A 13,271-nucleotide genomic window follows, 5' to 3' on the forward strand; every position below is an offset into this window, starting at 1 on the left:
AGACTCACTGTCTCTCTCCCTGTGGATCGGGATGTAAGGCGAGATCTCAGCGGCAGGGCCGCGCCTGCCTGCACGCTACAATACTCCCAGCCACGATGACCATGGACTAACCCTCTGAGACTGTGAGCAAGACCCCGTTCAGTGTCTTCTTTTAGAAGAGTTGCCCTGGTCATGGTGCCTCTTCACAGCCATAGAACAGTGGCTAAGACAGAGGTGAGACTCCGGGGAATGGGTTTTCTTCTTGCAGTCACTGTTAGAGCCTCATCTGTGGTGAATCTTATATCTCGTCTTAACACGGCCCGTTTGATATGTACCGATTCCTAAGTGATTCTAAATCAATAATCTCTATGTGAAAAAGGAACAATGTGGGACAAGGGTGACTTTCTGACGCTGTAATTTTTATACTGTTCATGTAGAAATAAGAGAAAGCGGGAGGGCTGGAGAGATAGATGGCTTAGCAGCTAAAAGCACTTTGTGCTGCTGCAGAGGACCTAGGCTCAGTTCCCAGCAGCCTACAGATGGTTCACACCATCTGTAACTCCAATCCCAGGAGATCTGATGCCCTCTTCTGACCTTTGAAGGCACCAGGAATACATGTGGTGCACAGATGTACATGCCGATAAAATACTTGTGAACATAAAGTAAATAAATCGTTTTAAACAGAAACAAAAGAGAGCATAGGGTACCACACATCCCTGGTACACTGAAGTCTGTGCTAACTGTGTGAAAGGAAGAAGGATAGAAAAAGCAGGTGTTTAGGAGCCATGGCCAACCCTGAGAGGGTGTGCATTTTGTGGAGCCTGACCATCTCTTTTCCAAGCACATCTCCCCCAGTTCTGAAACTAAAGGAAAACATGCTAACGCTGAAAGACCCTCCTCACGGAGTGTCCTTCGTCAGGGAGACCCTCCCCAAGAACCAGCGAAACCAAAGTCCGGTTGCAAATGCAAGAGGCTTTATTGATTACACGGGTACCCGGGCGACACAGTCTATCGGATGACTGGCGCGCCGAGTGAAGGGGAGGAGACCCTTTTATAGGGTGAGAAGCAGGAAGCGGGGGTTACAGAAGCGAGAAGCATAGTTACAGGGTCTTGATTGGCTAACTTAATGCGGCTAGATTTAGCTCTGGTTAGGGCTTTGGAATCAGGAAATGTTTAGGCTAGCCTATTCACTGACCATACATCCTGTTTTTTCAATAACTTGGCCAGAACCGCTTGTGTAGACCTTGTGAAATGGTGGGTGACCATGAACCTTGTGACGTCTGCGAGCCTTGTGACATGGTGGTATTTTTCCAGTCTGACTGAGCCTTTCAGGTGACCTCCCTTAACCATTGTACAAGCCTTACAAAATAGAATCATTTACAAAATAGTAAGCCTTGACTAAACAACATTTAGAAGTGGGGTCTTTCATTCCCCCCTTTTTCTATGAACTAGAATGGAATCTTTCATTCTATTTCAGTTTCCATTTCCTGCTTCAGGCGATGGTATTGCTGGGTGAGGACCATCGCTTGGATTATAGATAACCTATCTTTCATGAATTGGACCAATCTGTTGAGGATGCAGGGTCCAAATAGGAGAATCAAGAGTATAATAATGATTGGTCCTAGCAGGGAGGAGATTAGGGTGGTAAACCAGGGGGACCCATTAAACCATCTCTCGTACCATGACTGGCCTGACTCAAAGAGACGCTGTCTCTGCTTTAGTCTCTCTCTTAATTTGCTCATACTATCTCTGACTAGCCCAGTATGATCCGCATAGAAACAGCATTCCTCCTTCAGAGCTGCACAGAGTCCACCTTCTTGAAGGAACAGAATGTCCAGTCCTCTCCTGTTCTGGAGGACCACCTCAGAGAGTGAGGTTAATGATTTTTCTAGGGCCGATATAGATTCTTCTAATGCCACAAGATCGGTGTGCATGGCCTGCTGGAGCTGTCTGAACTGGTATGTTTCAGCTAGGGCGGTGGCTCCTGTTCCTATTCCTGCAGCTATTCCTCCCACGGTGAGACCACCTAACAACAAGGCTAGGGTGAGGGAGACAGGTTCTCTGGGATGTCTGGTCATTCCTTCATAATGAGAGTATATATAACTAGGGTGATGGTAGGTAACCCTGGGCCAGACTTCGACCAGAACACAGAAGTCACTGGTTTGGTTAAGCACTGTGGCTGACACACAGGGGGTTAGTCCCGAGTTGCAGGCCCATTGAGTCCCAGTAGACCCGGTGAGCCAATATTTGCCGGGATAGATCGTGAGGGTTTTGTTGCATAGGGCCTGATGGGAGTGGGGCACTTTTCCTAAGCAGAGCCCTTTTCCAGTAACTTCGGGTAGGGTTAACTTGTGTCTGCTGTTCTGAGAGCAGCTTGAGGGGGCCGAGGTGTAATTGGAGTAATTTCCTGTTACCGCAATTCCCTCGTAATAAGGTGGGGCTGAGCTCAAACACAGCCAGCATTCTTGGGTTCTACGAGGGTCAGAAAAGTTTAGGGTTAAAAAGGCCCCTTCTAAGACCTGCAGGAGGCGATCCCCTGTCCCTGGGTAGGGGGTGGACATAGGAGAGGAGTTAGGTACAGGAGAGGAATCAGGTACTGAATATGACCTTGATGGTGTGGGTTGGGGTAGTACCTGTGGTTTTGGCTGGGCCTGACGCGGCTCAGTGAGGACGGGATTCGGGCCTATAGCCAGAGTGGAAGCTGTAGTTAGGGATAATTTGATTATAAAAGTCAATCCAGGGTCTTTTCCCGGGGCATATAATCGCAGTCCCCACTTGTTTCCCTGGAGCCAGTGACGATTTTGTCTTCCTTTGTCTGTAAACTTAATGACCAAAGGGTTGCAATAGCTATTCCAGCAAGGTTGAGGGCAGTTAGGGTCATTGGTGTGATTTTTTTTTACTACAATTAAGTCCCAGCTAGAGGAAGGGTTCCAGGAGGCCTCGCCTGTAGTTTCGCATCCCCATGAAGCACAATAGAAATTAGTAATCCCTCCACATTGACGTCTAAACTGTCGGGATTGACCTTGCCCTGGACATACATAGAACTCAGCAGACCGGAGGTTAGTCCGGGTGTAATGATTTGAACATCCATACAGATCGGATGGTATACGGATGGGGAGGTTGCCTGATGGAGGGCTGTCCTTAGAGCATGAAGTCTCACTGAGTTCAGGGAGATTAGGGCCAGGGAACCAGACAGGTGACTCGCCTGCCATTTTACAGAGGTCTGGGGTCAAATCCGGCCACCAAGTCCATAGGGCGTGAGTTCCAGAAGTGGACCATATGACATCTCCCTGGTTATTTAGAACTTCCCAGGTTTGGGACTTGGGCACGTGCGGGCCAGCTAAGGCCCCTGGGATCCACAAGACAATATAGAGGAGGATTAAGAACGAGTGAGTCTTATCTTGAGCGGGTTTGGAGTCCGCTGGAGATGCCATCTCTCTTCAGTTGGTTCCCCGGGGGCCGGGTTGTCCGGGCTGGTTTGAGCTGCCTTTACGTGGGAAGCGTGGATCCAGGCGGCGATCCCGTCTACTTTGAGTGCGGTGGGAGTGGTCAGGAGAACCGAGTAGGGTCCTTTCCAACGTGGTTCCAGGGTCTTGGAATTGTGTCGTCTGACCCATACAGAGTCCCCCACCTGGTAGGGGTGAGGAACCAAAGGTTTGTTAAGCTGTTCTCTATATGCTGCTGCTAGAGGTTTCCATACCTCTTTCTGGACCATCTGTAGAGCCTTTAGGTGGGCCCATAGGGAGGGACTGTTGGCATAATCGGCAACTTCAGAATCTAGGAAATTAACAATAGGAGGGGGTGAGCCATACATGATTTCAAAGGGTGTGAGTCCGTGTGGCCCTGGGGTGTTACGGGCACGATATAATGCTAAGGGGAGGAGGGTCACCCAGTCTCTAGTGCCAGTTGCAAGCGTTAATTTAGTTAAAGTCTCCTTGATGGTTCTATTAGCTCGTTCTACCTGACCTGAACTCTGGGGGCGGTAGGCACAATGTAATTTCCAATCGATCCCCAATAGCTGGACCACCAACTGACTTACCTGGGAGATGAAGGCGGGGCCGTTGTCCGACCCTATTACCTGGGGCATTCCGTACCGGGGAAAGATGTCATCCAGGAGCTTCTTCGAGACCACCTTAGCTGTCTCATGCTTGGTGGGGAAGGCTTCAATCCATCCGGAGAAGGTATCTATAAAAACTAGTAGGTACTTATAGCCATACATACCGGGCTTGATCTCAGTGAAGTCGATCTCCCAATGGGTGCCGGGGCGGTGCCCCCTCAGTCTAGCCCCTTGCGCAAGAGGGTTTTTACTAGCGTTGACCTGGGCACAGGCCACGCAGGAGTCTGTTGCCCGTTTGATGGCCTCCTCCTTTCCTAATAGGAATAATCCAGTCTCTTCCCTCTTCAGGAGTGTGCTCATTTTCCGTGCACTCAGATGGGTTAGCTTGTGGAAAAAGTCAATCAAGTAGGCAGTGGCCTTGAGCGGGGCCACGACCTTGCCCTGGTAGGTCCATTGATCAGGGGTAGCACAGGTGGCCCCCATTTTCTGTAGCAGGTGAATGTCTTTTTCCGTGTATTCCCAGCCTCGGCGGGCTTGGGAATCTGACTGGGAGCCTTCGGAGGTTTGGTCGGCGGTGACCAGAAGTTTGCTAGGCCTTTTCCCGGAGAGTGCTGCCAAGCGAGCGGCTTTATCGGCCATCCTGTTTCCCTCTGCCTCCAGGGAAGTTCCTTTCTGGTGCCCCGGGCAGTGTATGATGCTGAGTTCACGGGGCAAGTGTAGGGCTTTTAGCAGGGCCAGTATCTCAGTCTTATTTTTAATTTTTTTGCCCTCCGAGGTCAGTAGGCCCCTCCTCCGGTAAATTTCTCCATGGATATGGGCTGTGGCAAAGGCATACCTGCTGTCGGTGTATACGTTGAGGCGTTTACCGCTGGCCAGCTGCAGTGCTTTGGTCAGAGCTATCAGCTCGGCACGCTGGGCTGATGTCCCCGGGGGGAGAGGGCTGGACCAAATTACATCCTTGGTGGTTGTTACGGCGGCTCCTGCTCGCCGTTCTCCATTTTCCAGGAAACTGCTGCCGTCCGTAAACCAGGTGCAGTCAGCATTCCGGAGGAGCTGGTCAGTTAGATCAGGGCGGGTCCCGTGAGTCTCAGCCAGTATCTGCAGACAATCATGGTTATCGGGGGGCTCGGGCGAGGGAAGTAGGGAGGCAGGGTTCAGAGTCACAGGGGGTCCGAAAGTGACTTTTTCAGGGTCCAGCAAAAGAGTCTGATAATGGGTCATCCGGGCATTAGACAACCATCTGTCAGGCGGCTGCCTGATTAAGGCTTCCATGGCATGAGGAGCCAGGATGGTGAGAGGCTGTCCCATTGTCAACTTGCCAGAGTCTTTGACCAGGATGGCCACTGCTGCCACCATGCGGAGACATGGTGGCCATCCTGAGGCTACTGGATCTAACTTTTTGGATAGATAAGCGATGGGACGCCGCCATGGCCCGAGCTTTTGCGTGAGCACTCCTTTTGCATACCCAGACCTTTCGTCAACGTACAGTTCAAAGGGTTTGGTCAGGTCTGGAAGTCCCAGGGCTGGGGAGGAAAGTAAGGCTTCTTTGATGGCATCGAATGCCTGCTGCTGGGGTTCTTCCCAGGTAAAGAGAGTACTTTGCTTGGTGAGGGGGTATAAAGGGGCTGCCATCTCTGCGAATCCTGGGATCCAGAGCCGGCAGAAGCCTGCTGTACCCAGGAATTCCCGGAGTTGTCTCTGGGTCTTGGGCACGGGGATCTGGAGGATTGCTTGCTTTCTTGCCTGGGTTAGCCACCTTTTCCCCTCTCTGATCTGGTATCCCAAATAAGTCACCTGGGGCTGACAGATTTGGGCCTTTTTAAATGAGGCCCGATATCCCAAGTGTCCAAGAGTCTTCAAGAGGGCCTCTGTCCCAGCCCGACAATCATCCTCAGTCTGGGCGGCCAATAAAAGGTCATCAACATATTGCAACAAGATTAAGGTTGGGTGTTGGACTCGGAAGTCCGCCAGGTCTCTATGCAAGGCTTCATCGAACAGGGTAGGGCTGTTTTTAAATCCTTGGGGTAGTCTAGTCCAAGTTAGCTGCCCGGACAGTCCCTTTTCTGGGTCCTTCCATTCGAAGGCAAAGATGGGTTGGCTGTCCGGGTGGAGCCTTAGGCTGAAGAAGGCATCCTTTAAATCTAGGACTGTATACCAGATGTGTGATGGGGGCAGGCTGGTCAGGAGGTTATAGGGATTTGGCACAGTTGGGTGGATGTCCTCAACCCGCCTATTAACTTCCCTTAAGTCCTGGACAGGGCGATAGTCATTAGTCCCGGGCTTCTTAACAGGAAGTAAGGGGGTGTTCCAGGGGGATTGGCATGGCACCAGTATCCCTTGGTCCAGCAATCTCTGAATATGGGGCCGTATGCCTTGGTAGGCTTCCTGAGACATGGGATACTGCTTTATAGAAACTGGGGTTGCCGTAGCTTTTAGAGTGACCATCAGGGGGGGCTGGTTAGATGCCAGCCCCATTCCACCAGTTTCAGCCCAGGCCGAGGGAAAATGCTCCAGCCATGTTAAGGGTGGCTGCTTTTCGGATTCAGCCTCGTAGAGCCTATATTCTTCCTCCATATCCAAGGCCAAGACATGAATTGGTTTCCCTTGTGGCCCGGTTACATGGGCCTTCCCATCCTCAAAGTAAATTTGCGCTTTTAACTTAGTCAGAAGGTCTCTGCCCAGAAGAGGATAGGGGCAGTCAGGGACATGTAGGAAAGAATGCAAGACCTTACCGGTCGCAAGCTGGATCTTTCTTTCAGTGGTCCATCGGTATGTCTTTGTGCCGGTTGCGCCTTGCACCCAGGCAGTTTTGTTGGTCAAAGGCCCCGGTGTAGATGTAAGGACCGAGTGCTGTGCCCCCGTGTCAACCAAAAAGGTCACTGGTTGCCCCCCCACATTAAGGGTTAACCTGGGCTCAGGGGGAGGCTCCTGGCCCTGACGGCCCTAATCTTCCAAGTTCAAGAGAGTGGTAGAGGTCCGGGGTCTTCTGGTTCCCTTTGGCCGTCTGGGGCAGTCTCGGACCCAATGGCCTTTTTCCTTACAATAGGCGCATTGGTCTTTATCCACCCGTGGCCCCCTCCGCTCTCCAGGTTCCTGTCTACCCTGTGTCTGTCCTGTTACAACGGTGGCCAGCAATCTGCTCATTTCCCTGTTCCTTTTTCTGTCCCGAATATTTTCTCTTTCCTCTGCCTCTTTTCTCAGTTTTTCTTCCCTTTCCTCACTCTCTCTCCTGATCCGATCCTCTCTTTCTTCTGGAGTCTCTCTCTTATTATACACTTTCTCAGCTTCCTTCAGCAAATCCTGTACTGTGCTCTCTTTCAACTCTTCTAATCTCTCTAGCTTCCGCCTTATATCTGGGGCTGACTGCCAAACAAACGACATGGCCAGAGTGGTAGCCTGGAGGGGGTCCTCAGGGTCATATGGTGTATAGACCCTATAAGCTTCCTTCAGTCTTTCTAAGAAGGCGGAAGGGGTTTCATCAGATTTTTGTGTAACCATCTTGACCTGTGCCAAATTCGTGGGCCGCCTAGCAGCCTTTTGGAGACCCGCTATAAGCAACTGGCGATAGAGGCGTAGGTGATTCTTACCCTCCTGTGTATTGAAGTCCCATTCAGGGCGTTCTAAGGGAAAAGCGCTATTAATCTCGTTGAGCAGCTGGGTTGGGCGCCCGTTCTCTCCTGGGACATTTTTCCGTGCCTCTTGAATGACTCGCTGGTATTCCTCGGTGGTCAGGAGCGTCTGCAGGAGTTGCTGGCAGTCGTCCCAGGTAGGCTGGTGAGTCACTAAAATAGACTCGATCAAGGAAGTAAGTCTAGTGGGATCCTTAGAAAAAGGAGGGTTATTATTTTTCCAGTTGTAGAGGTCTGAGGCAGAGAAAGGCCAATATTGAATTTGTCCTCCATTGCCTGCTCGCAAGGGAAAAGCCTGGGAGGTGGCATCCGGGGTTTGTTCCCGGCGGTTCCGCAAGCGGCCCGCCACAGGGGAGGAAGCGGCTGCTTGGGATTGGGGAGGTGCCTCCGGAGCGGCGGGAGGTGCAGCACCCGCCGGGGGCTGAGGGCCCTGGTAAGGTGGAGGGAGTGGTTCCTCGGACAGGAGGTCTAGGAGGGTCCTGTCCTCGGGGGGAAGGACCTTGGGAGGGGGTCTGAGGACCGCGGGGTATAGTCCCGTCTGGGGAGTGGGTGTGGGAGTCAAAGGGGGTGGTAAGGCCGGTGGAGCCGACGGAGGTGGCGAGGAAAGGAAAGGCTTAACCCAAGGGGGTGGGTCGCGGACCAGAGTCTCCCAAGTAATGATGTATGGGACTTGGTCAGGGTGGCCATGAGGGCCTGGGTCCATCACCTTTGCCTTAACCTGTAAAATGAGAGTCAGGTTAAAAGAGCCCTCCGGTGGCCAGTTAACATTGAAGGTTGGCCATTCGGAGGCACAGAACGTTTGCCATCGGTCCTTACGGACCTCCACAGATTGGTTGTGTGCGATGGTCCGGACTTCCCTGAAATGTTTAAGGGTTAAGGTCAGCGGGGTGGTAACTGTCTGGCCCATGTCTGCAGAGAAAGGGAGTGTACACAGAGTGACAAGAAAGATTAACAACAAATCAAAAGAGATGGATCGCGCTGCGCGGTGCCGGCACCAAAATGAAAGTAAACCAATTGGAGACTGCGTTGGGGTTCCGGTTTCCCCGTCTCCCAGATGAGGAGCGTATCCGTTGACCAGGGGCGAAGCCCCAACCAAGCCGAGTCGGATCGTCCTCTCAGATGGGTCCTAAGGACCCCGGATACCCCCGTGGGACGTCTCCCAGGGGTGTGGAGGAGAAGTCCGAGTTCGTCAACTCCTTCTAGCCTCCACCAGATACTAATGACCCAATTGAGTCTCAGAGTAGCACAGAGATGGAGGACAACCAGGAGACAAACAAGACACACAATACCCACAATGCCAGCAGCAGAGAACTTACCTCCCGATTTTGGGTCGGTGGTCCCTGGGCGGGGGTCTCTATCCCGGACGAGCCCCCAAATGAAAGACCCTCCTCACGGAGTGTCCTTCGTCAGGGAGACCCTCCCCAAGAACCAGCGAAACCAAAGTCCGGTTGCAAATGCAAGAGGCTTTATTGATTACACGGGTACCCGGGCGACACAGTCTATCGGATGACTGGCGCGCCGAGTGAAGGGGAGGAGACCCTTTTATAGGGTGAGAAGCAGGAAGCGGGGGTTACAGAAGCGAGAAGCATAGTTACAGGGTCTTGATTGGCTAACTTAATGCGGCTAGATTTAGCTCTGGTTAGGGCTTTGGAATCAGGAAATGTTTAGGCTAGCCTATTCACTGACCATACATCCTGTTTTTTCAATAACTTGGCCAGAACCGCTTGTGTAGACCTTGTGAAATGGTGGGTGACCATGAACCTTGTGACGTCTGCGAGCCTTGTGACATGGTGGTATTTTTCCAGTCTGACTGAGCCTTTCAGGTGACCTCCCTTAACCATTGTACAAGCCTTACAAAATAGAATCATTTACAAAATAGTAAGCCTTGACTAAACAACATTTAGAAGTGGGGTCTTTCAACGCCATAGAAATCCCTGATCAAAAGTAATTTACTCTTAGATTAACACATGTATACAATATATTCTTTTCTTTTCTTTCTTTTTTTTTTTTAATGTATACAGCGCTCGGCCTGCATGTACACCCGCAGACCAGAAGAGGGCACCAGATCCATTATAGATGGTGTGAGCCACCCTGTGGTTGCTGGGAATTGAACTCAGGACCTCTGGAAGAGCAGTCAGTGCTCTTAACCTCTGAGCCATCTCTCCAGACCCTATAATACATTCTTGTCACACTCACCCCTCCCTCTATTCTCTCCCTTTCACCTGCCCCACCCCCACCTCCCAACAAGTCCTCATCCCACTTTCACGTCCTTCTGTTTTGACTTCGTAGCACCACGCTGGCCCAGGAGAACATTGTGGCTCACAGAGGAGCTTCATGGTGTCAAGACGCAGCAAAGTTGTGTCGCAGTCAAGCATTGTGATGTGACAATACAGCTTAGTGGTTGCGCGAAGGCCTCCTTGTGACATCTCAAAATGCTCCTTAACATCACAGAGCTTCGTGGTGGCGTCACCGTGCCACACTGGGACATCACGAAGCTGCCTTTTGACATCATGATTCTAAGTTTGTTCAATTATTCTTCGCTGGACCAGCCCAGTAATGAATTGTGACGTGACGCCACAGTGCTTCTTGTGGCTACCACAATGCTGCATTGTGATATCATAAAGCATTGTGACATCACAAGCTCTATTGTAACAATACTGAATTTGACATTACAGTGCCCCATTATAACAGCACTCTGCTCTACTGAGAAGATCTAAGGCTCCTTTATGACATCACAGTGTTGACTTGTTACATCACGACGTTCCCTTGTGACATACAATGTTGATTTTATTTTAATATCATAGTGTAGTATTGAGACATCATCGTGAACCCATGTGTCAGTATAATGCCATATGTGACTGGCACAGACAAGAGGACAAGTTGTAGAGGCTTTGCTTGACAAATTCCAGAGACCTCTGACTGTCCAGCATGATCTCTAGACATCCAGAACAACAGTTGAGGCTTTGCTTGACAAAGTTCCAAAGATCTCTGGCTGATACTGCCCTTAAATATTATGCATGGTCCTGGTGTTGGCTCAGTTTATTAACAATTAAACTTTATTATACAACCCAACTAGCATATACAAGAAGGAAAAAAAAGGTTAAAGGGACAGAAGATTAAAACCTCCTGGAATCCGTTCGGCAGGACAGGTCCTTAGGTGTCTCAGTCCCACGAGCTGGTCCGGTCCTTTCCTCTCTCTCCGCGCTTTCTTCCTCTCTCCTCCTACCTCTTCCCAGTCATATGCAAAGGGCGGTCCCTTTTCCCTTCGAGGGTCAATTAGGAAAACAATAGCCACGGTGGGGTTCCTAGGTAGGCTTCCTGAATTCCAAGCCCAGGAAGGCTCCAAACAGTCTCTCACAAGGTATTCATGGTGTGCCTCAAGGGTAAAGCCCGTCAAGACTGCTTCCACCTGAGACAAAGCTTAATCTTTCCTATAGTCCTGGTGTAATTTTTTTTGTCTAAAAATCTGCCTTTTCTCCTAAAATTGCCTTTTTCTCTTTATTTCTCAGTCCTAATGAAATTCACACAGGGAAAACTTATTCCCACAGAGAATGTTGAAGGACAGCATCCGGCCTTAAAGGCTTGAGACAATGATAAAGTTCTTGGCTCTGACTTGTGCAATCAGGCAGAACTGCTTGGAAGAAGGTTAGGGTGGACCTAGCATAACCGTACCTGTTAGACACTGTTACATGTAGAGAAGTTTCTTCAGAATCTGCTTTGAGAGCAATAGAAGGTGGGCTTGGAACGTCACGCTTTAAAGATACTTTACAATAGAGGACCCCTTGGCAGTTAGCCTAGGCTTAGATAGCACACCTGTTGGTTTGGAACTGGGAGTAAGTCAAGTTTTTTCTTTATTAGGGAACATTTAACTCAAGCTATGTCGCTATGACAATTATGTAAACACAATGGCTTTAGCCCAGGGGAATTTATGATTAAACTTTCCCGAGTATTGTTTAAGAAATAATAATCAGGTTATGCTGAACATTGCTTGGAAATTGATTTTTGCTGTATGCTTTATTGTAGGTTATACAGAGCTGTTTGTGTTTCCTTGTTAGACTGTTGTCTTGCTTTGTTGGTTTATAAATGCCCTATTGATTGTAAAAGATGAGAAAAATCATGGTGTAATCTGTAATGAAAAAATTTTAACTACACTTTAAATAAAATACTGGGGTTATCCCAAGGAATGACAGCAAGTGAGACAGAGACAGACAGACAGACAGAAAGCATGTGAGAGTGACAGAAAAAAAAAAAAGGTCTCCTGAGCTTTAAGGTCTTCAGTTTGTACCACATATGCCTGGGTCTCAGTATTTCATTTTCCTCCGTTCCTCAACCTCTCCTCAACAGCTGGTTCCTATGATAGTCAGCTGTTCACCAACAGTTGGTTTCCCTTAACCAGCTGTTCACCATCTGCACAATTTTCCCAACCGAGGATCCATCAAAACTTTCTCCACTTTTCTATTCCCAGAGCTGGTCTGCTCCATAGTGACAGCTCCCCTGCATGACAGGTGAGGGTGTCACCAGGCTCCAGCCGCCCAGACTGCACTCCCTAGCCTGCCTAGCCTCTGTGAGGCAACAATCATCTGGCCCAAACTCCCCCAGCTGCCCAGCTCCAGCTGCTGATAGGGGAGAACCCTGAGGGCGAGCCACCCAGCCCACACTTCCCAGTCCCCACCACAAGCAGGACCCTGCGCCTAGTGCTGGCCTGTAAGGGGTCTCTAACCAAGAAACCCTTTCCACAGTTTCTCCTAGTCCTTGCAGGCAAGCAGTCCCTAGACCGTCAGCCACGGGCTCACACTCCCCACCAATCAACTAACTGCAAACATCCAAGTCTCGGTGCAAAAACAACACGTCTTCTCAGAAATCAGCAACCCCACACTAAGGGACCCCAGACGAAGAATTAAAGGAAGGACTGATTATAATTATGTTCAAACAACATAAAGAAGACCAATGGCAAGCCTGGCCACACCTGTAATCCCAGCACTCGGGAGGCACAGGCAGGAAGATCTCTGTGAGTTCGAGACCAGCCTGATCTACAAAGTGAATCCAGAACAGCCAAGGCTCCACAGAGAGACCTTGTCTCAAAAAATCAAAAAGAAAATAGAAGAAGAAGAAGAAGAAGAAGACGACGACGACCACCACCACCACCACCAAGGGGGTTAGGGGGGTTGAGGCTGAAGAAATAGCTCAGTGGTTGAGAGCACTGGCTGCTCTTGCAGAGGGCCAAGTTTGATTCCCAGCACCCACACGGTGACTCACAACTTTAATGCCAGTCCCAGGGGATCAGATGCCCTCTTCTGCCCTCTGCAGGCACCAAGCATACACATGGTGCACAGACATACAGGCAGGCGAAACACTCATACACATAAAGTAAAATAAATAGATTATTTTTAAGGCCAAGGGATGAGAATGAGAACGTTATCCAAGTGGCTGCATCACCCCTCAAAAGGGGGAGAAATTCTTAAGACTTTTACAGAGAGAGACAGAAGGCGTGCATGGGAGAGGAGCGGAAATGGTCCACGGATGCTGCAACGAGTTCTACAATCTCTGTGAGTTCGAGGCTAGCCTGGTCTACAAAGCAAGTCTAGGACAGCCAGGGATACACAGAG

At 50.0% G+C, this 13,271-nt stretch overlaps 2 protein-coding genes across 4 annotated transcripts; both read right to left on the reverse strand.

The window, feature by feature from the left end:
- Positions 1 to 3,000: 3,000 nt before the first annotated feature.
- Positions 3,001 to 4,705, reverse strand: LOC311586671 (uncharacterized protein; the record flags this gene model as incomplete). 3 transcript variants are annotated; one of them, XM_084762802.1, is made up of 2 exons in its annotated part: positions 3,001 to 3,610; positions 4,019 to 4,705. In XM_084762802.1, the coding sequence occupies 2 exons, from the start codon at positions 4,673 to 4,675 to the stop codon at positions 3,359 to 3,361; spliced, it is 909 nt and encodes a 302-aa protein (XP_084618928.1). In that variant the 3' UTR covers positions 3,001 to 3,358. The 3 variants fall into 3 exon arrangements, with proteins under 3 accessions (XP_084618928.1, XP_084618929.1, XP_084618930.1); XM_084762803.1 differs by having other exon boundaries at positions 3,001 to 3,756; positions 4,201 to 4,701; XM_084762804.1 differs by having other exon boundaries at positions 3,001 to 3,756; positions 4,019 to 4,675.
- An 89-nt stretch (positions 4,706 to 4,794) lies between these two features.
- Positions 4,795 to 8,572, reverse strand: LOC311586670 (uncharacterized protein; the record flags this gene model as incomplete). Its single annotated transcript, XM_084762801.1, has 2 exons — positions 4,795 to 5,134; positions 7,624 to 8,572. 2 exons carry the CDS (start codon positions 8,570 to 8,572, stop codon positions 5,124 to 5,126), a joined length of 960 nt encoding a protein of 319 aa, XP_084618927.1. The 3' UTR covers positions 4,795 to 5,123.
- Positions 8,573 to 13,271: the final 4,699 nt, after the last annotated feature.

The sequence above is a fragment of the Acomys minous genome (genome assembly GCF_964271855.1).
Source record: "Acomys minous genome assembly, chromosome: 16".
NCBI classification, from domain to species: domain Eukaryota; kingdom Metazoa; phylum Chordata; class Mammalia; order Rodentia; family Muridae; genus Acomys; species Acomys minous.